General features: G+C 33.8%; 1 protein-coding gene across 1 annotated transcript in view; it reads left to right on the top strand.

Moving 5' to 3' along the window:
• Window positions 1–2,933: 2,933 nt before the first annotated feature.
• Window positions 2,934–20,515, top strand: part of LOC140163004 (growth hormone secretagogue receptor type 1-like) — a 151,283-nt gene continuing 133,701 nt past the window's right edge. Inside the window, exon 1 of the mRNA XM_072186342.1 lies at window positions 2,934–4,082. Coding sequence (XP_072042443.1) covers window positions 3,785–4,082 — 298 coding nt within the window. The 5' untranslated portion in view covers window positions 2,934–3,784. The remainder of the gene's footprint in view (window positions 4,083–20,515) is intronic.

Below are 20,515 nucleotides of genomic sequence, written 5' to 3'. Positions count from 1 at the left end.
AGAATTTTATTTTTTTTCTGTAAACATGGTATGTGTCACCATTGCTCAAAGCTAAATCCGAAAAGTAAAAATAAAAATTCATTTGCAATGAGACTTTAAATTAACATTTTGTTATCTGGATTAACACGGGAAGACAAATGGTAAAAAGAACAGCCATTCTACTGTATCGCGTATACAAAAATAGTATGGCCTTGGGCACACACAATGGCTTAGAGCTATTGTGGTTTGGAAAATTACTCCCTAAAAATTTCTTTGATAATGTTTTGTTTTTAATTAGTTTTACTCAAGGCAAGGGAAGTGTGTCATTCGTTGTCGACGGAAATAACTTACATGCTAAGAAAGATTAATATTTCAGCTAAATGGTGGTAGGTCCCTTTATATCAATAGGCCTATATTTACTGATTTATGAGCGATCTTCAAAAATCCATAAAACAGGCAGTATCTCTTAAACAAAACAATATTTAATTTTTGCGGACCCGATGGTAGCCTCGGAAAGTCTTCACACACCATATATTAAAAATTCAAACATTTTGGATAAATGAAGCATTGTGAGGAAATTCATTTTTTGACATGATGTTTTCTAAAATTGGTCAACTTTGAAGCGCGCGCTTTTCAATTCACTGTTATGCTTGCATGCACAGTGTGGCAGAATTATTGTGCAGCCACTGTGACATACCTACTAAAAGTTCTCCAAAGCAAAGTTTAAAATTGATTTGCATTTTTTTTAGCTTAACTAAAAAAATAACTATTCTATTGGTCCAACGTTATTAGATTGTTATTAGAGTATTGTTATTCTCAGGAATATCTTCAAATGAATTTTACAGAAAGTGCCTTTTGGAACCAAACTCTTCATATTCCCTATATAATCCCTCCCCCGTAAAGCGTGTAACGGAAAATACCTTAGTAAGATAACATCGGTTTGCGCCCTCATTGTTCATGAAAAACATATTCACAAAAACAAAACCATCTTGTGATGGCTTTTGTTTGGCATGTTTTAAATCGTCAGTTGACAGGGACGGACTAATGATGGTGTTTTCAAGAAGTCCCTCTAGTACTTAAGGGATCGGATAGCAACGTTATAAAGTATTTTTGTGAGACATAAGAGCACATCAGACATATCGAATTGCATTCTGAATATGAGAAATGTCCTTCTGATATCAAGTATTTTTGATTTTTTTTAAATTGGCGATATAAAGACATTTTATGGCAAATTTTTAAATTTGATATTTTGTAATATACTCGAAGTAAAATGTATAAATCTTCTGATATGCTCTTAAAGTGTATGTAGTTAGGAGGAAAAGCCGAAAAAATAATTTGAAAAATTGGCATTTTGATTGGAGATTCACAAAATACCTACATTTTAGGTCTTTTGTGGAAAAGATGTATATCGTTAATACGAAAAGTTGAAATTTTCAAGTGATCGTTAATATCATAGATTTATAAATTTTATTTTACGGACTGTTAAAAAAAAATCAAAATTATTTGATAGCCGAAGGATATTTTTCGCATTCAGAAGGCAATTTGATATAAAGGGTTCACAAAAAATAACTCCCCCCTAAAATTACAAAATATTTTTTCGCATAACTTGACATATATTTCGTGGATTTGAAAAATTTAAAAACCTGTGAATAAAAGAATTGTTTTTCTACCCTCCCAATGTTCTTTCGTCTGAAAATATTTTTGTTTTGCCTAAAAATAATCACGTTTTCTAAAAATGATGCTTTCAGAAAAGGTTGCACTTTTCAACATCCTCATTTATGTCAAAATTAGCTTCAACAAATTATTATTTTGCACTACGTGATGGTTTCATGGGTGACTAAGAGTTCAGAGACAAAAAAGTGGAAGGAAAAAAAACAATTAAATCAATCGTAACATTGATACCGAGAAAGTTTGGTACATTACATGTATGGGATGTTGAAAGGCGCAACTTTTTTAAAGCATCATTTTGGAAAAATGTGATTATTTTTGACCAAAACAAAAAGATTTTGAGAAGGGATAACTTTGGTAGGGTGGCAAAAAGATGTCTCTATTCACAGGTTTTTAAATTTTTCAAATCAACAAAATGAATGTTAAGTTATGCAAAGAAATGTTTTGTAACTCCTAAAATGATTTTACCAATTTTGAAACACCGGTTCAATAAAATCTTCTAGAAAAAACCCAGTACATGTTAATTAGTCATTGTTTTATACTGCAAGATGATTGCATGGGTGACTGGGTAATCGTATACATAAAAATTAAAGAAAACAAAAACACCATTAAATAAATCAAAACATTGATATCGACAATATTTTTGGACTTTAAATGTATAGGATGTGGAAAAGTGCAACTTTTTCTGAAAGCATCATTTTTGGAAAACTTGATTATTTTTGGCCAAAACAAAAATATTTTTTAATGAAAGAACTTTGGGAGGGTAGAAAAATGATTCCTTTATTCACAGGTTTTTACATTTTTCAAAACAACGGATTCCTTGTCAAGTTATGCAAATAAATGTCTTGTAATTTTAGGTGGGGGGTTATTTTTTGTGCTCTCATGTCCCACAGAAATACTGTGCAAACGTTGCAGTCAGAGCCCTTACACTATGTGATTTGCATTACAAAAATTAATTAAACGAAAACCGTTGATATAATTAATTGAATTCATTTACGGTCAATATCCGGAATATATTTTTAAGTTAAATCTTTTGATTTATGGATATTGGTATTTTTACGGTAGTAGTTTGTGTTAAAGAGAGGTAAGGTTACTGAACGCAAGGAAATCAAAACATATGTAAAGTGATGTAGTGTTACGTTCTTACTCCAGTTAATATTTGTTCATTTAAAACTTATGTTCACTTATAACATCGGTTTGCGCCCTCTTTTTGTTCATAAAAAGCTATTCATATATAGACACATCAAAACCGCTCTTGTGCTGGTATTTGCTTGGGATGTCTTAAATCGACCATGGTGGTGTGTAATTTGCAGCCGCTATCAAACACCACATCCTACTTCAATCAATGTGAATTGCATTACAATTACTTATCACCTGAACACCGTTCTCATTTTGTAGTTGTCTTAATTTGCCACAGCTGTTCATCTTTAAGGGACTTGTGACATTATTATTTGGATCAATTTGTTGTCAATACGCGGGGAATATAGATTTGTGATATAGATCTATTTGAACAGTTTTTGTTAACCAATAAGATTGTGGAAGAATGTACCTATGTACATGATTTGTCAGGAATTAGCTTAACATCTTCCACTTTTTATTTTGTTGTCAATTAGATTATGGAATATATTTCTGAATTCGATAAGTTATCTTGAAAAGTCTGCTTGTTTAAACTTTACACGGAGTACGTATTTGCCTCTAGATATAACTACAATCTGCGCAGAAAGTGGAAAAATATATCTATTGAAACATACATGTTGCCTTTGTTCACTTCTTGCAGTCGATGCAGGGCGAATGTAACTTCTTCACTTTACACGCAGTTACCGTGTGTCAAGTTTGTTTCTTGCGCTTGAATTGGTTTACTGGATTGATCTGTACGGGAAATTTAAGTAGACAATGACAATTGTATATTATATGAACCTACTTAACTGACCAACTGAAATAAAACTTGGAAAATACTAGTCATAATTAATAGTTTCTCTTTGTGAAGGACTTGCAGGGAATGAACTATTCCGGTGTGGCATAAAAAACAAGAACTTTGTGGATGTACCTTCGTGTTGCATTATCACATTTCTGGCATATATTCTTCTTGAATCTTTATAATATTTACTTTCAATAACGTACATCCGAGATTAACACCATGGAAAATATTACTGTCAATTTTGAAGGAATATACGAGTGTGCAAATGACACACAACACTTGCCAAACTCTGTATTGGTTATCGCTAGTATAGCCTACGTTTCGCTATTTTTCTTTGGTGTAAGCGGCAATACTCTGGTGGCATTTGTGATATGGAGAAATGTGGATATGAGGAGTTCTACTAATTACTTTCTAGTGAATTTGTGCATAGCGGATTTATTAGTGCTAATTGTCTGTATGCCTTCCGGATTGTTAGACACTTTCGTGCCAAATCAGTGGCTACTTGGAAAAACAATGTGTAAGTATGAATACAAAGTTTAGTTATTTGCATTTAACTTACATACTTTAAACACAAACACACATACCCCACACCCCCACACACCCATATACCATATACATCTTTTTATTGCTCTTATTTTCCTTCTCTGAAGAAAATTAATCTGCTGTACTGAAATGCGATATTTAATTCACCAACAGTTCTTTAAAATGGGTAACATTTTGCTCTCAATTTCTCTGAATGCATTGAACAAGATATGGGATTTTGTCGCTTGGTGTACCAAGCCTTCTGTTTGGGAAACAGCTATTACGGCTTAAAGCTGATGCTTAGGTATTGAATTATTACATTCTTCACTTGCACTTTAGTTGTCTCTCCATACAAGTTCCATATTTTAGTAGTTAAAACTTGAAAACATAGGCTTTAAGAAAATAATTGTAGTATTATCAACGGCGTTTTAATGCGTAGCTTATAGCCTTCGAGCAATTCAACTTAAGTAAGACTTTCACGAATATTTATAGACCTCAAAAAGAACTCAAACAAGACAAACAAAATGTGGGGCTTGGTGTTACCAAGCCTTTCGCAGGAGAAACAGATTGCTTTTAATTTCAAATTACGATGCCGCATGTAAAGGTACCAGTACAAAAATACCAGCAAACACAAAAACGTTTCTAAAACGTTATAGCATGTTATAAACTTGTTTCACTTTTGGTCAATACAATTTTAAAGTCGGAAATGTAAAGGTCATCAAAACAATTTAAAACAAATTAAAATACCACAACAACATTTCAAAAATATAATCAAAATGCAATAAACGTTTTGCAAACACTTAAGGTTAGCCGAGAGTTTTTCATGCGCTGGATTTCAGAGGGGCGTAAGTTCATAACAGAAACAGCCATGCAGAAAATGAACAAGCGTACCGGGACGCTTAATTTCTTTCTGCAACCATAATGGGCCGCAATATATCACTAACCGCATCGTCCGAGGCAAGGTTCATTATTGTCAGGGTTAGGGGTTAGGGTTAGGGTCTTATGGTTAGGGTTAGGGTTAGGGGGGTTAGGGTTAGGGGTTAGGGTTAGGGGTTAGGGGTTAGGGTTAGGGTTAGGGTTAGGGTTAGGGGTTAGGGTTTAGGGTTTTGAGTTAAGGTTAGGGTTAGGGTTAGGGTTAGGGTTAGGGTTAGGGGTTAGGGTTAGGATTATATTCGTATTTATTAGTACTAATATACTAGTAATAGTATATTGTGTGTATGCACTTTATTCCGTAATCAATAAGTATCATAAACAAACACCTTTCTGGCACAACGAATCATAGCACAGTCGTGTAGGCATTAGACTATGGATACATATGTTGTGGGTTCGAACCCCTTGTAAACCTTTGTAGAATTTTAATTCTATCGATTTCTTTTTATTTTATTAAGTAAGAGGAAATAATAATGGTAATAAACTCGTGTTATATCTAGCCTCATAGGCCTACAATTACATGTATTTACTACGTGTTATCGCATTGCGGCCCATTATGGTTGCAGAAAGAAATAACGCTACCGGGACGTAGGCCTACTTACAATAGAATATCGATCCACGGTCAAGACATGAAAAGGCTATGAAACTTGGCTTAGCTCGTGCCCGGAGCTCGTGAGTCGGGGGGGGGGGGTGTCATCCCCTGAGGGGCGGCATGCCGGGTCGGATGCCGGGGGAGCACAAGCCGTTTTCGGCAATTTTCATAAGCTACGCCCTGGAAAATGTGTTGATTTTATCTTTGATGAAATAATTCAATGCTGCTATTCCCCTGATTACAATGTAGGGTACAACAATAACATCAACAACAATATCAAAAAGCAATTATTTGCAAATCGAATTTGGGAAGAATATTCAACAAGACAGACTTCGTAGGCCTACACATTTCTGAATTACATAAAGTGAAACAATCAATCACGATTCACTGCAGTCAGCGAATCATTCAAATAAAACTAAAAAGATAGGAGCAAGAAAGAATAAAGAAATAGTGAAAAAGAGAAAGAAAGAGAGAGAAAGAAAAAGAACGAAAAAGAAAGAAAGAAAGAAATGAAAAAGAAAAAGAAATGAAAAAAGAAAAGGAGAAAGAAAAGAGGAAAGAAAGGAAGTAAAACTGAGAAAAGAGAATAAAAAAGAAAATTCAGCCACACGGGGACTCGAACCCACAAAAAAAGTTTCATAACAGATTCCCAGTCCAACGCTCTATCCACTCGGCCATACATCAGCTTACGCAATTGATTATTCTCGAAGCGGATATATAAATATAATCGGATGCAATTACTTGATTACAATCGCGTCCGCACAATGGCTCTTAGAATAAACACGCATGTCGGCGCTGAAATTTTGAACGAACGGATGGAGGAAAACCTCGTTTTTTGCAATACTAGCTTCAATTTGAGGTGTAAATCAAATGGGATAGTAATTGGCAGAATTTTGAGAAATAATGTAAGTATTCAGATGTCTAAATTAACGTCCCGTAATCAAGATATCGATAATTTCACAAAACAGTTTTTTCTCAGGCAAGATTCTCGAAAATGTTCCCCAAAAACGGGCTTTTAAAATTTAATCGGTACTGTATTTGGTTCTTCCCCATGGCAACATTATTTCTTTAATCGATTTATAGTACAATACAAACAAGAGGAAAACAATCACTCGGCGTGGTTTTATACGGGGCGCACATTTAAAAAAAACCGTCATGGAACGCGTTTTTGATCTTGTGAACATGGTACGTAAAATTGCTTTAAACGAAGGATTTTCAAATTTATTCTAAAAATTTGTATAAACACACAAGAAAAATGTTAAGCTACATCCAATGCACCAACATTTCACTTGCTGCGATATTTGATTACTGAGAAAACTCTGTTTTAGATAACAACTTTATACGTCTTTTATACGTTTTTTATACGTTTCTTCGTGTAACCTTAAATAACTTTATATGAAAATGTTTTAACACGTTTTCAAAACTGTGTTTGAGTGTTATTAAAACGTTTTATACCCTTTATATTTTACTTGACGAAAGCGCAAGAAGACCGTAAGTCCACTTGGCCACTCAACATGTATACACTAAAGTTACGTATAGTTTCTTAGGGTTTTATAATGGTTAATACATGTTCCAGGGTGACGACATCATGAAAGGTTGTGAAAGATTTGTTTTGGCCCCTGAACATGTATAAAACATTACCAAAATCAACGAAACTACACGCAACTTTAGTGTATACATGTTGAGGGGCAAAGTGGACTTACGGTCTTCTTGCGCCCAGGTCTTCACTTCATATATAACTCGACATTTAAACGTCCTCGATAAAACGTTTTGTGTTTAAATGGTAACAAGTATTCGAATGAGTTGAAGTAATCTTGTTGTTGTCACCTGCAGGTTATTTCCAAAAACTCACAGAAATGCTCCACTTGTAAACTACAGTAAGCCAAAGAATTAATGTACCAGTTGTATTCACTCCAATATATCCTACATAAACACAAATAATGTCAAAATTAAACCAGCATTCAATACCTGTATTCTTTAGCTCTGATTTAAGACCTCATGTTGAAATTGGTTGAGAATTAAAGAAACGGTGATCTAAAAGCTAATGAAGAAACGAAATCAAAATTTCACTTTTGTGTTCTAATCAATGAAAACACGGCGTTAGATTTAACGTGCTAGTTCGCTAGTTCGCTTGTTCGTGAATGCTTTGTGTACAAATCAATAGGGCATGCAATACAGCAAACTGCAACTTTTTAATTGGCATCTTCCTTAGGTTTTTGGATCGCCGTGTCTTTATTTCTTGAATAATTTCAACGAATGAGGTCTTAAATTCGAGCTAAAAACTGCAGCTATTGCCTGCTGGGTCCAATTATGACAGATCTGTCTTTGTTTAGGATATACAGGGGAGGAACATAACTGGAACCTTAATTATTTGGCTTACTGTATTCTTCTTCTTATCGTATACACATACGCTAGATACTGTTTCAGCCAAAGCTGGACAAAACCCTTAGCAATATCATTGTTCTCTTCAATCTTCTTCTCTTCCTCATTTTTGTATTATTGCTCTGAAAGATGCAACTCTAAACTGACAAACTTAAATAAACTGAAATATCTTTAAAATATACATAACAATATAGACATAATAGAGGTAGCTACATTTAAAAAAATGCAGTAAATGAACTGTATTATATCATCAACAAGTAAACATAACATTATGGCCAAATGGGATTAAATAGTTTCGTTTGTCTTTTTTCTCTATGTTTTGTTGAGTATGTTTAGAGCATAAATCCATTATTACTGTTGTTAAAAGAAGAGGGAAGGACCGAATTGATGAAATTTGACGTTGACCATGATATGTGAATATTTGTGAGGTACCAGGCATCGAACAAATGCACCGTTATCTGTCAACATGTGTTAATAATTATGTTTAAAAAAACTTATTTTAGGATGATCACACGCATTTTCTAAAGATACAGTATTTGCGTATTTTTTCAAGAGCAATTGCGAAATGGGTCAGAAGCTTTTACCTACTTTTCAATAACCGATACAATGACCTACAAATTGGTTTTAAGTTCTTTGTACTAGGATGTCAACAGGCCATAATGCTGAATAAACCTTTCATACCATTTATAAGCGTTTTCTTGGTAAACTATTTTTTGACATATTTTAATATATTTGCTTTAATTATTTTTTGCTACTAAATAATATAGGTGAAACAAATTTGCTTGTGGTTAGAATATAAGGTCGTCTCTGTATTGTATAGTTATAATTATTGTGAGCTTACCAGTGTGCAATTAAGTGAGTTTGTGCATTTGTTAAAAATGAAATAAAATCTTTGACCTTTTAGAAAATAATACGATTACATTTATATAGACAGGTAAAATTCTGCATATTTACGGTCGCCGTTATGGAATTGATGACATATGTATACAGCTGTTTATGTACACCACATTTGTTGCACATTTTCAATCCACAGAAAAAAATATCCATACCAACATGACGAAATGTATCACAAGAATGTTTATTACATTATAGGAATATAGTTTACGAGGTGATCCGGAGCACGGAAATATTCACCTCTAGCTGATCGATCCACCAGCGCAAATGGGTGTGAATTGACTTTATCTCGCGTGTCCTTGACAGATGGTTCTGAAATTAAATGATTTTTTTTTTGTATTATGACCACTCACACGTGACCAGAGATTTATTGCTTGTATCTAATTAATGATATTAACTTTAACTTTTAACCTGTAATTGTTATTCTCCGAGTCCAATCAAGTCATTTTGATTTTGCCGTTGTAAATTTGGGCTTATTCAGTATGTTTATTGCTTTAGTTGTTTGTCAATCAATACAGATATCGGTGCTTTGTCATTGAATGGGCTACCTGGCTAACGAAAGTTTGAATAATAAGTTTAGACAGTATCAAAAATAGTGTTCATTGAATTTATTGCATGTGGTCTTTAGGTGTACCTACAGGGTGTCCCATAAAAAATTACCGAGTGAATGAATTTGGTCATAAGTCGAGAAATTGGCATCAGAATCCCAAAATTTAAAAAAAAAAACCTCAAAACAGCGTGTAGCCCATATTATTATGCATCTACAATAATTGTACTTGAATCGGTTGACTGATTGCGAAATAATAAGCGATTACATTACGCATACGTCAATTCGATCTATTCCAAGTTTGAATGAAAGCTCATTCAACACAATGCGCACTTGTGGTTAACTGTCAGTGGACTTTATATTTTGTTGGTGAAATCCTTTTCGTTCTTATTACACAATGTGTTTTTTTGCAAAATATTCATTTTAATAAGGTTTTGTTCAAATTGAAAAACTGCGTATATGATACACAATAAAAAAAGGCTACGTGCTACATTTTAAATATTTTGATTCCGATATCTAATTCTCGACGTACATTCAAATTTATTCACCCGGTATTTTTTTTGGGACACCCTGTATATCGTGCATGTGAGTGAAATGTGAATTGAATTAGTCTACATCTCCAATTTTACAAATTGTTTTTTTCTCAGAACGTGACATAGCATTTATTTTATGGGTGTTAGTTCAATTTATATTTCCTGTTGCCCATTAAATTGCACGAATGGTTTTTGGTCCTTGCTTATGTTGTTTATTAAAATGTTATTTTTTCGGTTATTGACTATTGTATCGCTGTTATTATGCGTCAATACATGCAATAATGGTATCACGAAAACATGTTCATTTAAATAACGTTTTGCGAGGTTTGTCAGATCACAGACAGTGCACCTTCATTGCACCATCAATTATATGAGCATAAATAGCTGAAATATGTTATAGTCCTTATCTATCAGCGTGTAAATCTGATTACTGGTTCAAGTTTCCTTTTTAATTAATTATTTTTTTCAATATAAACGCTCACAAAATGACCTGAGATTTTTCAGGATTTACCTACTTCGTATCCTGTTAACCATTTCTGCAAGACAGCTTGTTAAAAGGTTTCTTGCCCTGGTTAGTTGCTTTGATTGAACGATGATAAATGCATGGTGACAGGTTGTGTAATCATGGTTATTGAAATATAGAGTATGGAAGTGATTAACCTGTGTTCCCAATAAGTGTAAGTTTTACAAGTTTTATAAACCAGTATAAACCTTTATTAATCGTATGTTGTATTGAATTTTAAGTTATTGCAACGCCGGTCACACTCGAAATATGACAAAATTAATTTCTTTAATTTCCAAAACTGTAAGAATTATTAAGTCTTGTAATTAAAGACTTGCACAACTAAGAAGTTTCCAAATATCTATTTAATAATAAAATATTAAATCACCTGACATCAGTTTGTCACGTGATTTCAGTATGAAGTCTACGAATATATTTTTAACCCTTAAGATACACTGAATATTCAGGAAATGCTTTGTTGCCACATTGTATGTTTATTGTTCTTCTTTATTTATGTTCTCGTACATCTGGTGTTGCAATGGTGCGAAATTGAAGTGGGATGTGACTTCTTTGTTATACTTGCAATTACTTATGTTTTTCTCGGTTATTTTATGCCGTTTTTGTCTTACTTTATTGTTTCATGCTTTCTTTTTGTTGACAACATAAGTTCTCTTTTTGGAATAAAAGGTAGCCGTGAAAAGTGCTGTTTAGTTTTGGTTCGTTTGAAGTGAGTTTACTGTGCTGCTCTGCCCTCTACCTGGTTGCCTCATTGACAAAATGCCGGTTTCAGCCCTAGTCCTCATTGTATCAATTGCGCTGCGTACCAACCTTTTGCGCCGGATACTTGCGAATATAGCAGTAATATGTTTGCAAAGATCTTGGATTTTGTCAGAAATGAAGAAATCAAGGAATTCATCTGTTCATGCTGGAGATTTTCACAATTATCTTTTCGGATTCAATCAATGGAGATTGGCAAAAAAAACCTAGAAACCTCATGTAATATGCAATATATAATATATAATTATTCGGCGTATACAATATTAAACCCATTTAGATTTATATCTGTATAAGCTACGTTTGTCACACGTCCACGGTATAAATGCATTTAAAAAAAGACATTGTGATAGTATGGATTCATAGCAATCGTGCAATACATCCAAGATCGCATTTCTACCCTAAGGACAAACGAAACAAGTGATGTATAGAGTTATGTTTTCAAGTATACCGTTTGGATATTAAACACAAATCATTGCCCTATAATAGGTATAAAATGGTATTTACTTACCCTCTTCGGCTTATAATCAGTTCAATGTTCTTTTACACCGTAGGTATTTAATATAACCTTGAGTTTCAATTGCTACAGCAATAGGTTTATTGTATCAGTCTGTTATGAAGACATAGTTGAGATATATTTCAGTTGTGTTTTTTTTTAACTTTTTAAGAAGACTTGAGTAAGAATGAATCGGGGTGAAACAATATTTTGGAAAGTCGCTTTAAAAAATAAATCAAATTGTTCGGTGTCAAATTTTAAGAAAGATATCATTCTATATTATATCACTCATACATAAATTCTAGACAGTTCATTGGTTGATTGCCATTTATCATTTTTACCATCAGCCTCTCCGTGCGATAGTTTTTACCATCAACGTGCATCAACCTGCGCCAAGCCGTGCGCCGACTCGTAAACTCGCCGATTTAGTTATGGGGTGGACCCCAAAATGTGAAGTACACCAGGCACAAAAAGAAACTCGTCAGTTATATTCATCCTTGCTGTTCAATAACTTGATAATTTTGGATTATTCTGAAATATACATTTTGTTAATTGGACTTTGCTTTCTCATTTGATACGAACAAGAATTGACCAAGATATGCGCCTCCAAAGCCTCAAACCCCAAAATCAAAAGTTGCAGTTTCAACGATTTTTCAATGGGAACGCATCGTTGTATTGCACACAAGCACACGGGCCAATCAATAAAGCACACAGTGTAACAGCCACAATTGAATCGTTAAAATTGCAACTTTTCATTTTGGGGTTTGAGAGTTTGGAGGCGCATATCTTGGTCAATTCTTGCTCAATATTCACGAACAGGGTGTCAAATGAGAAAGAAAAGTCCAATTAACAAAATGTATATTTCAGAATAATCCAAAATTATCAAGTTATTGAACAGCAAGGATGAATATAACTGACGAGTTTCTTTTTGTGCCTGGTGTATATCACGGCAAAACATGGTGTGATGTTGATGAAAAAATGTATTTCCGAGCTTAAATAGTATTTTAGTATTATAATTTATGTATTCGAAATGGTCGAAATATAATCACTCGGTGAAAGATGTCTTATTCCATTACACTCGCCGTTCCGGCTCGTGGAATGGAACAATCCATCTTTCACCTCGTAATTATATTTAGACCATCACACTCATAGACAGTTAATATTTGTATACTGTTACATAATAGCAAACACCATCCCGTGCTGTTATAGCACCATTGAATTGTATGTAGCCCGTATTAATAATAATAATAATAACAATAATAATAATAATAATAATAATAATAATAATAATAATAATAATAATAATAATAATAATAATAATAATAATAATAATAATAATAATAATAACAGCAACACTATTAATAATAATAACAGCAACAACAATAATAATAATAATATTATACCATCCCAAAATAAAAGCTTTTCGTTAGATCACAAATTACGAGAAGGAACATGTAAATTAAATAAGTCAGATATGGGTACTGATATCAGGGATTCTTGTTCTTCAAGTTGCATAGCATGTGACATGTGGCTCCCCAGGTGATAGAAAAATAAGATTAGACTTCTAGACATTCTGCCGTCTCTCTCCCATTTCAATTGGAAAAACAAACTTTCATTTCCTAACCTTCAGAATGTAAATGATTACGATGGTATATATAGTTTTGCATTACCGCGTCAATAAATTAGTTATTCTTTCTTTAACGATTCAATTTCATCAACTGCGAATACCCATGTGTATATCCTCCTACAATTTGCTATTAACCTTGAAGATAAAGGGAAATACAATAGTACACTTTGGTTTTAAATCACCTAACCTTTAATAGAATCATTTTGGTAAATGTTTATAACCTCAAAATTTAGGTAAATGCCTGCTGCCTGTAATATTCCTTTTGCCAAATTTCCCAAAAAGTATTGGAATTATTTTGAATGCTTAAGGGAAGTGCAATGAGCGTGAACCTGGTTTGGATTCCAGATGGCGTGTGGACCAGCTCAGATCGCGCGCCAAATAAGTTTGCAGTTCAGAAATTGCATTTTTTTTTCAGCCTTGAAAAAAATAAGCAGAGGTGGGAATCGAACCCGGGACCTCACTTTTATAAAACTCAGTGCGTTACCACTAAGCCAACTGAGAAGCTGTGAGAAGTTTGATAGTAATCCTTGATATTGCTGAATAGAATAAATCAATACTGATAGGCTTTTTTTATCTAATGTACAATGCTATTCAAAATTAATAGACGTTCCATAGGGCCTATAAACTAGGAATATAATGTGAAATGGTTATCAATCGACCAATCAATCAAGTTTTAAGTTATCAACAATCAATAATAAACCGATGAGTCATGGAATATTACTAATTTCTTACTTATCTACCAAATAAATAAATAAATAAATAAATAAATAAATAAATAAATAAATAAATAAATAAATAAATAAATAAATAAATACATAAATAAATAAATAAATAAATAAATAAATAAATAGGCATAGGCCTAAATAAATAGATAAATACATAATGCAGAATGCAATTAGTATTTTAGTTAGAAAACTCCAAACATTCTATTATAATTTTCTGCTATGCACGCAAAGGACTTGTGCCTTTAATATCCGCGCCTAATCAATAATGGGTCTTTCACCATGCTCACACACCATGCTAAACTACTGACCATGCTGACTATATCTCTGTAGGATTATCTACTGACCAGGTGCTAAACAAGTAAAGTGGATGCTTTTACTGTACCCAACCAAGTCTACATATCAAGGTCATAGCAGAGCATTTACAAAGAATGGTCAAAGGTCAACGTTTCCAAAGAAGTATAGTATAGATGTTGACGCAAGCTTTCGTGCGGGAAACATAAAAACATACTCGCCAGTCGTGGCCTTTTTATGAGATTTGATACGGCGCTGAAGTCTATGACTTTCCCAAAATCAGTTCCAGACCCGGTTTCCAGACGCAAATTTGTATGTTGTTACAAGGAATTCAAAGTAATTTTATCATCAAGTGACTCACATAAAGGAATACGACATCTATCGTGAGCCAATTTACATTATGTTGCCTGCAAAAGCCGACGATCAGGCAAGAATTCTAAAAGCAGCGTGACTATATATTCGCGTTAATTTCATGATAAGCTTAAAACGCATTGCAAACGCCAAATTGCAGTCACAAAATATATAATATTAGTAAATCACCAAAGCAAATGGTATCGTAGGTATGTGGAAAAGAACTGCAATAACTATAACAAACTATGTACCCATAGAGTTGTCTTTGGCATGTCGCTTTTTTGAAAAATCACCAAAATTGTCAAATTTTGGAAAAACGCCCCAAAATTTAAAACAAACACGAACCTCTCCAGATACCTGTACTTCAAGTTCACCCATACCCCACGCCTTAAAGTAAAGAGCTGGTATAACTGTTCCTACCACCCGCTGCTAGCTCACGATCAAACTAACACTTTATCTGTTCCCGTTCCTCGCACCCATTGTTTGCACCATCGCAGTGGGCTTCAAATACGGTTAGTTTATTTGCACCAGATTGTTTGCAGGATAGAGAAAAGCGAAATGTTTTGTTATAAAAAATAATGATTAATTGTTTCGGGAGATGAGGGCATCAACTTCATTGTAGAGTATGTCAATTGTGTGCCTCACCCCGGGGCCTCACCAGGTGATGGGTGACTAGATAAGACACTCGGTCGACTCTCTTATATACTTCAATGGGAATTACAAACGTTAGTTACATTTCCTATCCTTGAACATGTAAATGCATGTATATCTATTGGCATTACCACTACAGTAAATCAATACTTTATTAGCCTTTATTATTCCTTTGATTGACCGTAATACGTCATTCCCACTTCCATATAGATAGCAACAACTCATTTGAAAGTCAATTCCTGGCACCCAAGCCTTGTACGATCTTTACAGTATTGTACACACATCACGGTTGTTTGATGTGGTGTTTATATGTATTATTTGTATTTCAAAGAAAAAACAACAACAACATATATAATGTTCAATTCTAGACATTACCAACAGCTCACACTAATACACGTGTATTTTAAAGCTATTTTTAAAACAGATATTCGTTTCTATTTGTTTTTCCTTGTCATTTTCTAATACTATTATAATAGTGTCAACCCCTTGTAAGGCTGCAGACAAGATTTAAGATAAATAGCGCCATCATTGTTCAACTTGACTTAAAAATTACAGTTTTAGATTACATCAGATTGAAACAACCTTGCATAGTATGACATTGTGGCTCACTAGGTGATGGAATGATGGTATTAAACCAGTAGACACCGTGCATTCTCTCTCGTACTTCAATGAGGATTACATAACCTTTGCTCTTAATCATTTCCTAAATTCAAAAGTTAACGCTAGTGATGCATTATTACTATTGGCATCACTACGACAATCAATCAATCCGCCTTTCTTTGGAGAATCTATTTGATTAACTGCGAATTTTGCAACATAAATCTTCATAAAGCGCATACTGTTTAGTTCAGACATACTGTCTAACCTTGGAGAAATATGAATCAATATACGTTCCACTTTGACATTAGCGTATCTTTAAATCAACCAACATTCACTTTCTAAAACGTGTTTGGAATAGTTAGTTATACAAATGTTTCTATCCCAAACCCTAATGTCACATTCTGCAGAATGTATAAACATTTTGAAATAATTATGAGCCGATATCATCTCAGATGCAAATCAGAGTAAGCCAATATTTCAAGTTCATTTCAAGTTGTACATTGGCCAGGGAAATTCACGCACTGTATCAAGAAGAGTAAAAAGCAATCACATCTCCGATTATAAGCGTTATGTTGTTTAATGTTGTTAGAATCCAATACATATTATACGAACTCGTGTGGCTCGATCTCAATCATTGACTAACTGTGGAGGAAACAAGATAGTTTTCCCATTGGTATTAGCGTGTCCATAAATCAGCCAAACACCTCGAGTCGTTCATGGACCATGAAACTTGTTGTACTCATGTTTTGACTGAAGGTTAAGGGTCGACGAGGTATTGTTGGTCGAAGCAACCTAAAAATCGATTTTCATTATCTAGATCAATATATTATTGAAAAATAACACCTTGATGTTTTGCAAAAGTTCATTCTGCAAATCATATACTTTGCAAACGTGCTTAATTTATTGTTGTTAATGAGTTATGTACGTTTTCTTAAAGTGTTGTGTCAGCTCTCTTTACAACGTAACTCAAGAACCGCAGCACCTATAAAAGTATATCTGTGATATTTTAATTATTCTTCTACACACTCGCTATGAATTGAGCAATACAGTTTTTGCCAAAGCTCACTACCGTTCGTAAGATGCTGTGAACTACCAAAATAATTACTAACCTTAAGTTATCTATCAGTACCTACCTTTCTTAATACGTGTTATGTGATGTTACGGTTATTGTTCAAAATATACGCATGAGCTTAGTCCCATCAGGACCAGAACTTGTGCCCACACGGATGACTGGTTAAACAAACAGAAGGGATTCATCAAATGTTGTATATGGTTAATCTTTAGTACAGCAACATTGTTTTCATTGAGTAGTGAATAAGGCTGCTAATCTGTAGATCCTGAGCTGAAAAGTGGCAAACCTAATCAAGTATAATTCGTCAAAAGTTGATTCAAACAAAATATCAAATTAATGTTTACTACAAATCAGTTTTATTGCGCGATTAACACTGTGAAATATTTATGGCGGGGAATGCTCGGTATCGCGCCTGCTTGATTGATGTTCAGATATTAGACTGTCTAGAGAGATGCTGCTATGCATGTTCGGCGATGCAATGATAGTTCCTGATTATTTAGTGTTCGGATGTTATAAATAAGTCATTGCATACTGTTATTTTTGAGACGTTTAAAAAAATCACTAATATAAAGAAATTAACGTATTTGAGACAAAGACTACTAACTCAAATTTCATATTGACTCTAATTGTCAGCAAATCCCTTTGATATTAAACTATTTGCATGTCTATATATATATATATATGTATTAATCAATTCCTCTACAGTAAAACTCGTCCTTGTAACCATGACCTTGTCATCCCAGGTCAATGGTAACCGGAAGATACTGCATTTTATATAAACATCTCAAAAAAATAACTAACCCCCTTAAATAATGGCCATTACAAATCTGTAAAATGCGTTGAAAGCGGAATTTATTTCTGCGCATTTTGACACCTCATTTGATACGACAGCTCAGGAAACAATAAAACACCAGTCAATTTAGTGTAATGAGGTCCAGATTTGAAAGTTGCACTTACAACAATACAAAAACAATCAGATATCATTCATTACACAGATTTTCTTCCATTATACTGAATACAAATCAATTTAATTTACTGCAACTTTCAAATCTAGGGTTACATTGATTTAAATGTACGCTGTGACGTCAATATTTAGTTCATTGCTACAAATGAGGTGTCAAAATGTGCAGAAATTTATGTTTTCAACGCATTTTACAGATTTGTAATACAATCGCCCGTTTTTGAATAATGGCCATTATTTAAGGGGGTAGTTGTTTACATTGGGAACATAACCTACTGGTTGATAACACTTTCTCTCTATTATAATATGTATTTGCAGGCATAGCGATTTGACATGGGAGGGAGTATTTATTTGTGCTTACTTGTTTGTGTAGTCTTCGATATTGACATATTAAAATGCTATATGTTGTGTTACTTTACGACTGACCTGTAGTGTGCATTTGAATTCACGTAAAATCTTTAAAATCGACCGCATTCAAGTAATCAAGATCAAGATGCATGACATTTGCAGGATAATAAACTTTTTGAACATGGTAAAGCTTATACATGATTCTCTGACAAAGGTTCATTGATTTGCCAGTCGCATCGTCTCAACTATGTTTTTGAAAACAATAAATTATCACACATGGGGATGTGCTACTCGAGGTGCAAAACCCTAATAAAAACCCTTGACATGTTAGAAATTCTCTCTGTCACGTTACTTTAGAATTGACCTGTTGTGTGCATTTGACATTCACGTAAAATCTTTAAAATCGCCTGCTTTCAAGTAATCAAGATCAAGATGCATGACCATTTATCTTGACCTTTCTCGGATAATAAACTTTTTGAACATGGTAAATCTTTAGATTTATTGCACATGATTCTCTGGCAAAGGTTCATTTATTTGCCAGTCTCATCGTCTCAACTATGTTTTTGAAAATAATAAATTAACACACAGGGGGATGTGCTACTCGAGGTGCAAAATCCTAATAAAACCCTTGACATATTAGAAATACCATCAGTCACGTTACTTTATAACTGACCTGTTGTGTGCATTTGGCATTCACATAAAATCTTTAAAATCGACTGCATTCAGGTAATCAAGATCAAGATGCATGACCATTTTATCGTGACCTTTCCCGGATAATAAACTTTTTGAACATGGTAAATCTTTAGATTTATTGCACATGATTCTCTGGCAAAGGTTCATTGATTTGCCAGTCTCATCGTCTCAACTATGTTTTTGAAAATAATAAATTAACACACAGGGGGATGTGCTACTCGAGGTGCAAAACCCTAATAAAACCCTTGACATATTAGAAATACCATCAGTCACGTTACTTTATAACTGACCTGTTGTGTGCATTTGACATTCACGTAAAATCTTTAAAATCGACTGCTTTAAGTAATCAAGATCAACATGCATGACCATTTTATCTTGGCCTTTGTCTCGACTATGTCTTTGAAGAGAATAGATGAACACACGTGAGGAGGGTGGTACTTGACCTATTTTGGACGGGGATTTGCCGCTCGAAGTGCGAAACCCTGATAAAAATCTAAGGCAACTGAAATAAAACTGTTTCAGGGGCCCAACCGACCCAGATTTTACCTACTGGGAGGTTTATTTTTAGTTTGGCTGAAATCATGTAAAGTAAGCCGTTTTATAGTCAACATTTAGTTATTGTGACTGAAAAAGATGTAAAAAATTACTTTTAATATTATCAATTTTTTTTTTTTTTTTTTTCCGGCTTTCGGTGATTGATGTTTTAGGGAGATTTTAACTTTCCAATAAGAAAGAAGAAGAACTAGAGTCAATAGATTCTGAGTACAAGCCGCCGCACAGTGGGCCAGAATCGCCTCAAAGTGTGCCAAAATTATAAACGGACAATCAAACGCATACAAACACGGTAAAATGACTATATTAGAGGTTTTCGAGGCTGCTGAATTCAATGGAAGCATTTTTAGAAATGTATGACGTCATAAAAATGCTGAACGGTGATTGGTCGATTATTTTTACAACAGTATTTCAAATTATACATGTTAAAATTTTAATTGAAAAAGCAAAATAGGGGTTCCAAGGGGAGCAAAATTCAATGATGACATTTTGGAAAGCGTATGACGTCATTAATATGCTGATATATGATTGGTCAATTATTCCTCCCGCAATAATTCAAATTCCTGTGTAAAAATTATTATAAACACATTCAAATCTCGGGTTCTAAGGCCTGCGGAATCCAATAGAGCCATTTTCCAAGGCATATGACGTCATTAAAATAACGACCCGTGATTGGTTAATTACTCTTACAACAGTGATTCAAATGTCCGATTGGAAAAGTATTATCAAATAGCATATTCAAGGTTATACGGATTGCAAAATTCACTGACGGCATTTTCTAATACGTATACATCAATAAAATGCAGACATTGTAATTGTTTAATATAAGCAAACAAACAACCAACCAGACTAAATGTTGGGGGTGGGCCCGGGGGTGGGGGAAAAATTTGTAGGTGATTCTTCCTGC

This window comes from Amphiura filiformis, chromosome 10 (assembly GCF_039555335.1).
Source record: "Amphiura filiformis chromosome 10, Afil_fr2py, whole genome shotgun sequence".
Lineage (NCBI taxonomy): Eukaryota > Metazoa > Echinodermata > Ophiuroidea > Amphilepidida > Amphiuridae > Amphiura > Amphiura filiformis.
This window is presented reverse-complemented; position numbering and strand designations above follow the sequence as displayed.